The 11,913-nt window shown below is 35.6% G+C and overlaps 2 protein-coding genes across 2 annotated transcripts; both read right to left on the bottom strand.

Moving 5' to 3' along the window:
* Positions 1-7,429: 7,429 nt before the first annotated feature.
* Positions 7,430-7,957, bottom strand: LOC115956311. Its single transcript, XM_031074729.1, has one exon. The coding sequence runs from the start codon at positions 7,955-7,957 to the stop codon at positions 7,430-7,432; it is 528 nt and encodes a 175-aa protein (XP_030930589.1).
* Positions 7,958-7,960: 3 nt separating this feature from the next.
* On the bottom strand, positions 7,961-8,548 carry LOC115956312. Its single transcript, XM_031074730.1, has one exon. It carries the CDS (start codon positions 8,546-8,548, stop codon positions 7,961-7,963), a length of 588 nt encoding a protein of 195 aa, XP_030930590.1.
* Positions 8,549-11,913: the final 3,365 nt, after the last annotated feature.

Consider the following 11,913-nt stretch of genomic DNA (forward strand, 5'->3'; position numbering starts at 1 on the left):
GGCTTATGCAAATCCTCAACAAGTATAACCCGAGGTAGGTCTTGTCCAAAAGAGGTTGCCAGAGTTGCCAAGGAATCAACATTTGTATTCCTGCTTCTTGGGACTTGTTGTATGGTGAAAAACTCAAAACCTGACTACAAATGTCGAGCTTGATTCAAATATCCTTACATTCTCGAATCCTTAGCTTCCAACTCTCCCTTTACTTGTCCTACAATCAACCTTGAGTTAAGAACACTTCAACAACCTTTTCTCCCATCTTCTGGACCATAGCAATCCCTATTAGTAAAGCCTCATACTCGGCTACATTATTCATGGCCAAGAAGCCTAACCTTAAAGATTTCTCAATGGTGATCTTGTCCGGGGACACTATAACCAGCCCCACTTCAGATCCCCTTTGACTTACCACACCATCAACATATAACTTCCAAGGTGAGGGCCCTTGTAGAGAAATTGCCTAAACTTGCTTTCCTCCTGAGCTATGTTCCTCGTCCTCTACCTTTATTAGAGACTCAGTAAACTCTGCCACCAAATCTGCAAGAACTTGCCTTTTAATAAAGGTCTGTGGCATGTACTTTATATCAAACTAGCTTTTAAACCCATGCAAATGCATGGGAATTACATAAGTACATGTATTTTCGGGTTCTTGAAAAAAAAATACATCTATTTTCAACAAAATAGAAATAAAAATAATGAAAATTTTGTAAGAGTCCACAAATAAATTTTGTACATAAAAATAATTAGAATCCGAGAAAGCAAATATATTCAAATAATTTTAGGTAAATATTTGGAGAAACATTTTGTTTCAAAAGTCGTACTTAAATAAATTTAATTAAATAAGTATGTAGCTAATGCAATTGAATTTATAAATTTTAAAAAATAACACTTGGTATGAATTTCAAATTTAAAATGTATAGAACACTCAGTATGCTATCCATAAAAATATGTGTTGTCTTACAAATAGATTTTCTTTTAAGCCTATTCTAAACAACTAAAACTGTAACATCCACTATGATGGAGAGAAAAACATTTCTAGCAATTGAAAAAAAAAAATTCCAGTTAAAGAGAATGGTGTGATCATCCTTCCTTGGAAGCAAATTGGTGGAGAAGCAAGATTGTTATCCATTTCACATCCTTCGTCTTAATACTTCTTCAGCTAAAGAAATTGAACCCATGAACCTAAGTTTAACAGGAAAAAAAAATCAAAGAGATTTAGACATCAAATTTAGCACTAACTTTGATAAGACAATTTTAATTATAAAAATACAAACCAACCTCAAGAATGTCTCATCATCTCCCAATCTAAACAAAACTTGCTTAATTTAATGTGCATGATAGTGGATGACAAAATCTTTGGTTTATGCAATGGTGAAAGGCTAATGATTCCATAATGACATAAGACTTAATATGTCATATTAAACTTCACCTTGAAACTACCCAACTACTCATCTAAGCCCTTTTTTTCACTAACAAAATAAACATTTCCAAGATGCATGATACTAAGAAAAAGAATGCAGTCCTTTCCTTACCTTGCATAGACTATAGAAGTACCTTTAAAATTCAAATGTAAATATAATGTAAAGTGAAAAGTTCATCCTAGCAGTTTGATGTCATATTTGCATATTACCTAACTTGACAAAGAATTTTGGGATCAATCCTATTAGAGCCAACACTTCTTATATTGGTTAATAGACTTTGAAGGTCACCAATAGCACCTGCACTCACCCAGTCTTGAATTTGTTTGTTTTCAAAAAATTTCTCAAGCTATTTGCCAGTTGAGGGCACAAAAACACTTAGAATTCCCATATGCTTCAGGAGTTACAAAATAAATAATAGATACAAAGGGAAAATTAAGTTTTCTTGACCTTTCCATTTAATTTAGTAGCTCTTCTCAAATAGTAGCCAAAGGTCTTATAAGTCAAGGATGACTGATTTGCATTAACATGTGGGGGAAAATATATCATTGTAAATACAAAATTCCTGAGAAGAGTCAACTGAGGTGCTAGAAGCTACATTAATGATCGGTTTGCCAAAAAAAAAAAGTACAATGATCATCATATATAATTCTGAGTGTAACTTTGCTTTAATAATAGGGAAAAAAAATTCCAAAGCCAAAGTAATTCTTCAAGCACTTTGATGGTTTGAAGGGGAAAAACTTAAATGCCATGAACATAATGTATATTGCTTTTGGATTAGATTAAATGCCATGAACAGTACAATTGAGAAACAACAACAACAATAGAGATACTGTATAATGTGCCCCATCAAGACTGATAGGAAAATCATACATTCTTATCCACTTCAATCAGTTTCTCTAACAACACAATTATTCAATAGACTATGGATATTATATATAAGTAACAACAACATCAAAATAGGAACTTGGTGCTTCTTTCCACTTTTTTACCAGTATGTGTGTGTACACAATGTTATTCACCTTTCAAGCATATGTGAAAATATCAACCATTTGAATGATAAAAAGTAAACCATTGCATTTCCTAACAGAGTTATTAGTTCTATTAATTCTTTTCATTTTTATTTCAAGTTCTTTGATTTTAATATTGTCGACAGACCTACCTTCAATCAATTCTTTTCACTACAAAATGCTTATAGTTTTATTACTATTATTATGCAAACATCAATGCTCGAATGAAAAGCTTAATTTTTTTTCAATTAAAAAAAAGTAATTGAAAACTATAGGCACTGACTTAATCTTATCAGCTTCTTCTTGTAGTTTCCTCAACAATAATGCTTAATAAACTCAATCCAGTTCCTTTTAATTTTGTTTTAGAATAACCCAAACATAATCTTTTCTATCCCACGTTCTTTGTAAGATTTCATTGAACACCTAGTACTCATTTTAATAACCCATCTAGAACCCAATCACTAATACAGCTCCCCAACCCAAAAAAAAAAAAAAAACAAAATCTAATTAAAACAAAATTAGTCAACATTTATAAGGTTCATCCACTTCTTCTGGATATCCCTTTTGTTTAATTTTTCTTCCTTCTTCTTTTTTATAATTTTTTTTTTAATAATGGAAGTTATAATGGAGGTTCACTCAATATTCTTAAATTTGTTTTCAATATGCAACATTAAGAAGTAGGAAAGCAACAACAAAGCAACATTGATCACATGAATAAGGACCTGAATAGGCTTGCTCTTGTGACTGCATTATTAAGTCATGTTATAAATGAAAAGAAGTAACTACATAAACTGAGAAATCAACACAGAACATGTAAGGAAACCAAATGATTTAATTGATTAAATAGCTATATGTTATAGCAAAGAGTGTTTTGAAATTACAACCAACCAAAAAAAAAAAAAACTAAATAATGATTTTACTATAAATTGATATATATACAAAATATAGAAATGAAGGATAACAATGCAACAACACTCATCAGGGTTCCAAAGTTAAGCAATGATTAATCACACCAAGTGCAACAACAGAAATAGAAAGCTACATGATAATTTCTGGAAGTATTTCCACAAAACTGTCAAAAATCTGAACCACGGGACCCTCAGAACCTCTCTAAGGAGCATAAATGATTCAAGGCAAGATTTCTACTTATAATCACCTGACTAACATGATGTACAGTAGCTTTCTGCTGATTGGTTTCCCTTAGTCTTTCAATAGACTGAAACTTCCCTTCCAAACATCCTTCATGCACAACTATCAGTTTATAGGCTACTTGCATAGTCAGAGAAAGTGCACAGACAACATAAAACATTATTTGGATCTCACAGAGTATGAAGCTGCTTTAATTTTATTTTTGATAGATCAATATAAGTTTACAGTTCCTTATAGATAAATGCCATTAATTAGAGGTGTGCAACTAAAACAACCAAAATAATTTAAACTGGTAGGACTCCAACAAACCTTCAATTTTACCTAAAGCCCTTTTCACAGATCCACCTCAACTTCACAGGACATACCAACAAAGAGGACAATAGTCTGCAACAAACCTTTCATATAGTTATATTAAAGTCTGTTGAAGTTAAAAGGGAAAAAAATATGAAGCTATTTTATCAAATAGTTTGCATGCATATAACAAAAGGCAAAATTTGAGAGAGGGAGAATGGGGTGGTTTTCTAGAGATTCTATACTCATCTAATATTCATGTAGACAAAAAGAAAACTATTTAAAGAATAAGGAGAAAAGAACATAAAAAGGAAAAAATACCTTGAGATATAATAAGATTGGGTGAGTCTTGAAAAAACCATTAATCTGATTCATTGTGCAATGCACGAAACAAATCAATTAAGCTGAAAATAATATAAAAGGGGGAATTTGTAAGGCTTGCTGTTAATTTTCTGTTACTCATTGTAAATTTATTTAAATTAAAAAAATATAAAATATAAAATAAAAATAAATAAAAATAAAAACCTTAAAAGAATGGCATGAATGTATGTTCTTCTGCAAAAAATCCTAATTCAAAGCCTAAGATTAACCTAGATACCTATATCAAAACTAAGCCAACCAAAACCTATATAACGCACAATTATTTATTTATCCAAATTACTGGTAGTGGTTTTAGGAATATGATAGTGATGGAATGGTGTAATGATAACGGGTGGCGGCTTTCGTAGGGGTGACCCTCAGATTTCTCTATGAACCTTAGGGACTCTGTCTCTCTCTTAATTTTGTCTCAAATTTAAACAATGTAAGTAGAACTATCTCCAGCAGAGTTGTTTTTAGAACCCATAAGATGATTAACCAAACAACATTGTGAAGAACAAATAAAAAATAAAAAATCAAGAACATATCTGAAACCTTAAACATGATTTATTTTAAAGAATTTCACATTCAAAAAATTACAAACCCAAACCTAAGCCTAAATCAAAATCAATTCAATTGAAATCCCCAAGCCTAAATCATATTTAAACGATAAAATTCTAAAACAAATAAAAAACCCTTACCGGTAAAGGTTTTGAAGTGGTGACAGAATGGTAGAAAAAATAGTGAACCGGTTTGCTTAATCAGCCATATGATAAAGCCGCATTATTTCTTTTGCTTGTTTGTGTTGAAAGAATGAGTTTAAGGTTTGGTTGAGGGGAAAAACCTTTATTGAAACCATAAATAACCGAAATACCTAAATCAAAACAAAACAAATACCAAAACTGCCAAACGTAAATCATTGTTATCACAAGATTTTGGTTTTCTCTTTTAAAAATTTATAATCAAAAAAATCAAAAAAACAAATAAAGCAAAAAAAGAAAACTCACCCTGTAACGGTGTACGGCCAGTTGAGGGATGCAAATTTTTTGGTGGTTAGAGTCCGACAGTGGTGCTGGCCTGTGATGTCTCTCCATCTCCCCTGCGCCTATGTTTTTTTGTAGTCCATGCCAAACTGTACAAAAAACAATGACAGAACCGACTGTTTTGTTTTTATAAGAAGTGAACCAAAGATGATAATTTGAGAAGAAAGCATCAAAGAAAGAGAATAAAGCCGTCTATTTTTCAAAAGGGGTCAAAGAAGAATCCTAGATGTCTCAACAGGGGAAAGTCAACGGTGAGAAGTTTTAGAAAACAAAAAACAGTAGAGTTTTTACATGTTTATAAATTTGACCAAATCTGACCCAAAATACCAATCTAAATCATAATTAACACACAATTGATTCTCCAAATAAAAACCAAAAACCCTAAATTTTTAAATTTAAAACAGAACTTTACTGGTAGTGATTCTGATAGTCAGGTAGTGAGTGGAGGCTTATGGTGATGGCAGAAGATCTGGGTGGCGCCCTTACGGTGATGGTAGAAGATCTGGGTAGCACCCTTCTCTCTATCTTTGTCTCCCTTTTCTTTCGATCTCTCTTTCTCCTTTCTTTGTGTAGCAAATTTTTTTTTTAAGCGATTAGTTTCCTTTTATACCAGGAGGCTCCCAAACAGTGTTTTAACATAGTGAAACATTATAATTTATCGCTTTTAAACGGTGCTGTAACATGACCAAACAATGGAATTTATCGCTTTTTAACATAAACGTGGCAACATTTTAAGTGGTCTTTCTTTTCCTAACGTGGTAACACCTCCTTAAAGGCTTTTGCTTTTATATATAGTATTAGATGCCCCTAAGATCGTCCCCCACTTGGCAATTCTCCCCATATAATTAGCTTTTCGTAGCAACGACTACAGAGGGAGTTGAGTTAAAACCACAACTGTATGAGCTTGAAAGTAATAGGGGAGTTTTTGTGTAGTGACTTACTCACATAATAGACTAGCCGCTGTACTCCATTCTCTACCCTCACTAACTGCATGATTAGCCATAACAATGTAGGCGAAAAGGATTTCTTCCTCCTCGGGTCTAGACATAATGGGGGGCCGAGAAAGGTAATCCTTCAATTGCTGAAAAGCTAGGGCACATTCTTCATTCCACCTAAACCCTTTCCACTTGTGCAAGAGTTGGAAGAATGGCCTACATCTGTTTGCGGATCGAGAGATAAATCTGTTCAAGGCTGCAGTCATTCTCGTCAACTTTTAGACCTCTTTGGGATTCCGAAGAGGTTATAAATCATTGATTGCTTTAATCTTATTAAGGTTAACTTCAATCCCATGGTAGGTGACCATGTAGCCCTAAGACTTGCCTAAACTGACGTCAAAGGAACATTTAGAAGCATTAAGGAGCAATTTATGCTTTCTCAACACCTCAAAAATACTTCCGAGGTCACTTGCATGCTCAGCCTCTACCTTACTTTTCACCACCATGTCATCAATGTAAACTTCAATATTCTTGCCAAACTGGGATTCAACCATTCTAGTCATCATCCTCTGGTAAGTAGACCCAGCATTCTTCAATCCAAATGGCATCACCTTGTAATGATAATTCCTAGTAGGCATTACAAAAGTAGTCTTTTCTTGGTCAACCAGAGCTAATGGTATCTAATGGTACCCTTGAAAAGCATCTAAAAAGCTCATCCAAGGATGACCAACCGTCGCATCCACTAACTGGTCTATTCGAGGTATCAGGAAAGGGTCCTTGGGGTAAGCTTTGTTTAGATCTGTGAAATCCACACACACTCGCCATTTCCCATTTTCCTTTTTTACCACCACTATGTTAGTCAACCATTCTGGGTAAAAAAAAAAATCTCTTTTATTGCCCCTGCACGCTTAAGCTTCACCACCTTTTCTTTGACAGCATCAGAATGTTCTTTAGAAGAATGTCGAGGTGGTTATTTCTTAGGGGTGATAGATGGATTAACATTCAGCTGATGACAAATGAAATTTGGATCCACCCTGAGAGCTTCATAAGCACTCCAAGCAAACACATCAACGTTCTTTCTAAGGAAAGCACTCTTCCTTCTCTCGAGGAAGCAGCTGAACTCTCACTTGAAAATACTTATTGACATCATTATCAATAGTAATCTTTTCCAACTCTTCGCATCTCACCCCTTCAGCTATAACGTCCGAGGACGTTTCTGTTTCCTTTGGTTGCTATAAAGACTTTTCTCTGGTAGCCAAGGATTCACCTTCGGACTGATGTCTAATTGCTGCAACTAGGCATTGCTTAGCCAAAGCCTGACTTCCAATCAGCTCCTCGACCTGGTCCCCTGAAGGATACTTCACTTTCAAGTGCAAAGTTGAAGAAACAGCCATCATCGCATGAAGCCAAGATCTTGCCATGATAGCAGTATAGAAGGAATACGCGTCCATCATGATAAAATCTACTTCAACGACTACTGACCCTGCTTGAATAGGCAATCTGATCTGGCCCTTTGGAATAACTGTCTTCCCATCAAACCCTACAAGAGGGGAATCATAGCTAACCAAATCCTTGGGCTTCAACTTAAGCCCTTTGTACAGGTCAGGGTACATGATCTCTGCCCCACTGCCCTGATCCACCAAGACTTTTTTCACATTATACTCCCCTATCCGGAAGGTAACCACCAAGGCATCATCATGCGGTTGAAAAGTTCCAGCTTTATCATCATCAAAGAAGCTCAAAGTTGGCTGGAATTCCATTCTTCACTGCTTAGAATCAGGGATCAAATCCTTAGCATGTGGCTTTGCTATGGACATAATCCTTGATGGATACGAACCAGTCCGACCTGGGGCAACAAGAATAACATTGATTGTTCCCAGAGGTGGTCTTGAGAAAGCATCCCTATAGTGTGCCGACCCGACCTGACTCCTCTGCCCAATGGGTTGATACAGGAACTGCTTCAACTTTCCAACCTTAACTAAATGCTCTAGGTAGTCACGTAAAGTCCTACAATCCTCTGTAGTGTGTTCGCGGTCCTGATGGTAATGACAATGAATACTTTGATTACACTTCATGAGGTTTTCTCCCATCTTGTTTGGCCACTTGAAATATGGCTTATTCTTTATCTTCTCCAAGATTTGCTGTACAAGCTCCCTGAACACTGTGTTAACTACTTGGGCAGTAGCATGCCTAATAGGTCCAGCAAAATTTCTCTTGGGCCGATTGCTGTTATACTTCTCTAACCTAAAATCTCTTCGGTCATGGGGAATTACCTTCGCCTTTCCCTTCCCTTGTTGCTGATCCTCTTCAACCTGTTTATACTCATCAATTCGATCCATTAGCTGACGCATACTTCAGGCAGGCTTCATTGTTAAGGATTTCCTCAAATCATGCTCAATAGGCAAACCGACCTTAAACGTCCTTATTGCTACATTCTCAAAATCTCCATCTATCTCGTTAAACATTTCCCAGTATCTATCCAAGTATGTCTTCAGAGTCTCCCCCTCTCGTATAGCCATGGACAGCAAGGAGTTCAGGGGATGAGGAACCCTACTACAAGTGACAAATCGGGCCCCAAAGGCCCTAGTAAGCTCTTGAAAAGAGCTAATTGATCCTTCCTCCAACCCATCAAACCATCTCATCGCCACTGGCCCCAAACTAGATGGAAATACCTTGCACATTAAGGCCTTATTCTTTAAGTGAATAGCTATTCTCTGGTTAAAATGACTGACATGCTTCGCTGGATCCGTCCTACCATTATACATGGTAAATGTTGGCTAGGTGAACCACCAAGGAAGTTTTTCCCCCTCAATCCTCCGTGTAAATGGTGACTTTAAAATATGACGTAAGGCCCTGCCCATAGCAGCATTCCCCAAGCCCCTATAGGTCAGGCTTCTACTCCTTCGCCTATGATGCGCTCTTCATTATAAGAGAAAGACTCACTGGGAAGGGTCCTTGATCTGGGTCTATAACTGTCATCATCATCAGACTGAGACCCTCAACTCGAAGGGGTCCTTCTCCTTTGCTTACAGCGTAGCTTCCTACGTAAGTGATCTATCTCTAGTTGCAAGTTTGTGGTATCTTCTCCATGAGACACATGGCTCCCACTTCTGGACTGACTCCTATTGGTATAAGTTGTGTGCACACTAACTTCACAGTCTCCCCTTCATTCAAGATTAAGAAAATGATCTTGACGTTGGGATCCAACATATTCTTCACAGTTTGGCCCTGAACCCACCATGATTGAACAAGCTTAAGAATGTTCAATTCCCCACAGACGACACCAATTGTAAGGGCACATTTTGCTCCACAACCCAAATGGTTTAGACAATGGCCCAATGAGTCCAAAACAATGAATTTGTTAGAGAGTAGACCTGTTACTGAACGTTCATTGAGTAAGGATGTTGATCACAATAGGCTACTTAATATTAGGATGAACAAGACAAACAGTTTGAAAAAGAAAAGTGTTCCTCGGTCAAGTACGAGGAAGGTATGTTCTTATATATTTCTCTCAGACTTATACAAATATTCCAATTCTTGGTTACACAATGATTTTTCTTTTGGTTTTACTCATACCCCCCCCTTCTGTAATGGAGTCCTTCCCTTTTATATTCCCTTTTCCTCTTTCATCTCAACCTTCCATGTGTAGATTAGATTGCTAATCTTGATACTTGTCCCATCAGTAACTTCCTAAAATATTTATGGGTAGCTGTAAGGCTGAAAGTCACTATTCAGGTATCACTTCCACATTAATGCGGCTAAGGGGTTAGATGCAAAGCATTCAATGTGGTGGTTGCAGCTTTCTTCTTAGATATTTCTCAATTCTCTATTAACTCATCTCTTTCTAAAGCTTATCCTCCCCAGCACGGTTGCCTATTGCCCAGTACTTGATAGGTGGTCAGACTTTAGGCCTCCACTTTGTTGGCCGAGGAAGGATTGCTCCTTGGACATCGTCTCCTATTCATTATGCCCAGACCTCTTCCTTGGCCTAATAATCTATCTACCTTCACTAGTACTTATATGTCCTCGAGCTATTTGACATCCTCAGGTGTGGCCCATGGCCCAATATCTTTATCTGGGCCCTTCATCCCTACAGTAGGTATAAGCTCAAATATCATCTTAAAATTTAAGAGTGATTTACTTACCGGCCCCCCCTAGAATTTTGGAAAAAAATAACTTCAAACCTCAAATAGTTTCACACTTTCAACTAAAAGAGAAAATTTTGATATAAAGAACCCAGAACCAAAAATAAAATTTGGCCATTCATTGAGTTGTTGACCCATAGCTCCTCCAAAATAAGCAACAAAATAATTTCAATAAATTCAAACAATCACAAAAGGATAAATAGAAAAAATAAACACAAATCTTTTCTATTTAGGACTCTTAAATTAAGAGATTCAAGACAACTCCTAATAAAAATGGGAAAAAAAAAAACTCATCTTTATATATATATATATAAATCAAACAAACAATCCCATCCTCCACCCATCGCTGCTTGTTGCAAAGAGCTCCATCAAGTTGAAGATCTAACCAGCCAACCAAGGACGGTCGGCACAAATCTAGCCTCCAAGCCCTCTACGGCTCCACTGCTGTATTTATTTCTCTTTCAATGCTTCTCTTGTTTGTATATTCAAATGTGTTCACTTTAAGTTTAAGACTTAGCTGCTCTTTGTTTTAGTAAAGTGATGGAAAACTATAGTAACTCATAAAATAGGAATATAAAATAGGATTGTTAATTATATTATTATTTTATTGTTTGATATTTTTCATTGATGAATATAGGTTGATATGTTGATACGTGTAGTTCAATCAAGCAAAATAAGATCAATATGTAGTACTCTACAGTACTATAGTACTGTAGAGTACTGTAGACGACTAGTGGCTATATTGTTAACTTGTGAGTGATCATCAATTTGCTTTACGTTCAATGTAATTTTGGTCTACATTGCAATTTCAATTTAAACTTATATGATAGACATACAAAAAGTAATAAATATTGTACATATTTGTAAAAAAATTGTGAATATTGTATATATTTTTACAAATGTATACAATATTTGCCACTTTTTTTGTGTATACAATATAAATTTATATTATATCGTACAATGTAAAAGAATAATTTTCCTATATTTTAAATTAACAAAAAGTAATAAATATTGTACATATAAGGACTAGATTTGGGATCCTGAACCAAGGTATAAATGGACTTAGGCCCAAAAAGCTCAAAACAATGAATTTATAGAGAATGGGTTAGAAAACTGGGTTTTAGTTAATCAAACAACAAGTTAGGTAGGTTTAATGACAAAATAATGAAAATACACAAGTGTAAACTGAAGAAAAAACATCATTGGCGAAGTCCGAGGACACTGGTTCTTATATATATTGTTCTTAGGTAATGTTACAAGTCTGGTTCTAGATTGCTACAGTGTTTCTTTCCTAATTTTTCTGATCCCTTCTTCATAGGAGGTCTCTTATATTATATAGCTCCCTCTGGACCATCTTGATCCTACACTTGTTGATCATTTGAGCCCTTACTTGAGTACCCGTCCCATCAGACGTCCTCTTTGGCTTTCTGTGAGTTGTGATTGCCAAGACAGCATTGTTCATGAGTCTTCTCCACATAAATGCGGTTAGAAGAGTAGTTGTAGTGCATTTAATGTGGTGGTAACAGCTTTCCCTTAGATATTTTTGAGTTCCCATCACCCTGGTATGTTTA

Source organism: Quercus lobata, chromosome 8, assembly GCF_001633185.2.
Source record: "Quercus lobata isolate SW786 chromosome 8, ValleyOak3.0 Primary Assembly, whole genome shotgun sequence".
NCBI classification, from domain to species: domain Eukaryota; kingdom Viridiplantae; phylum Streptophyta; class Magnoliopsida; order Fagales; family Fagaceae; genus Quercus; species Quercus lobata.

Bases quoted from the DNA above. Each gene is read 5' to 3' on its own strand.
- LOC115956312 (XM_031074730.1), bottom strand. From the start codon at position 8,548: ATGCGTCAGCTAATGGATCGAATTGATGAGTATAAACAGGTTGAAGAG.
- LOC115956311 (XM_031074729.1), bottom strand. From the start codon at position 7,957: ATGGAATTCCAGCCAACTTTGAGCTTCTTTGATGATGATAAAGCTGGA.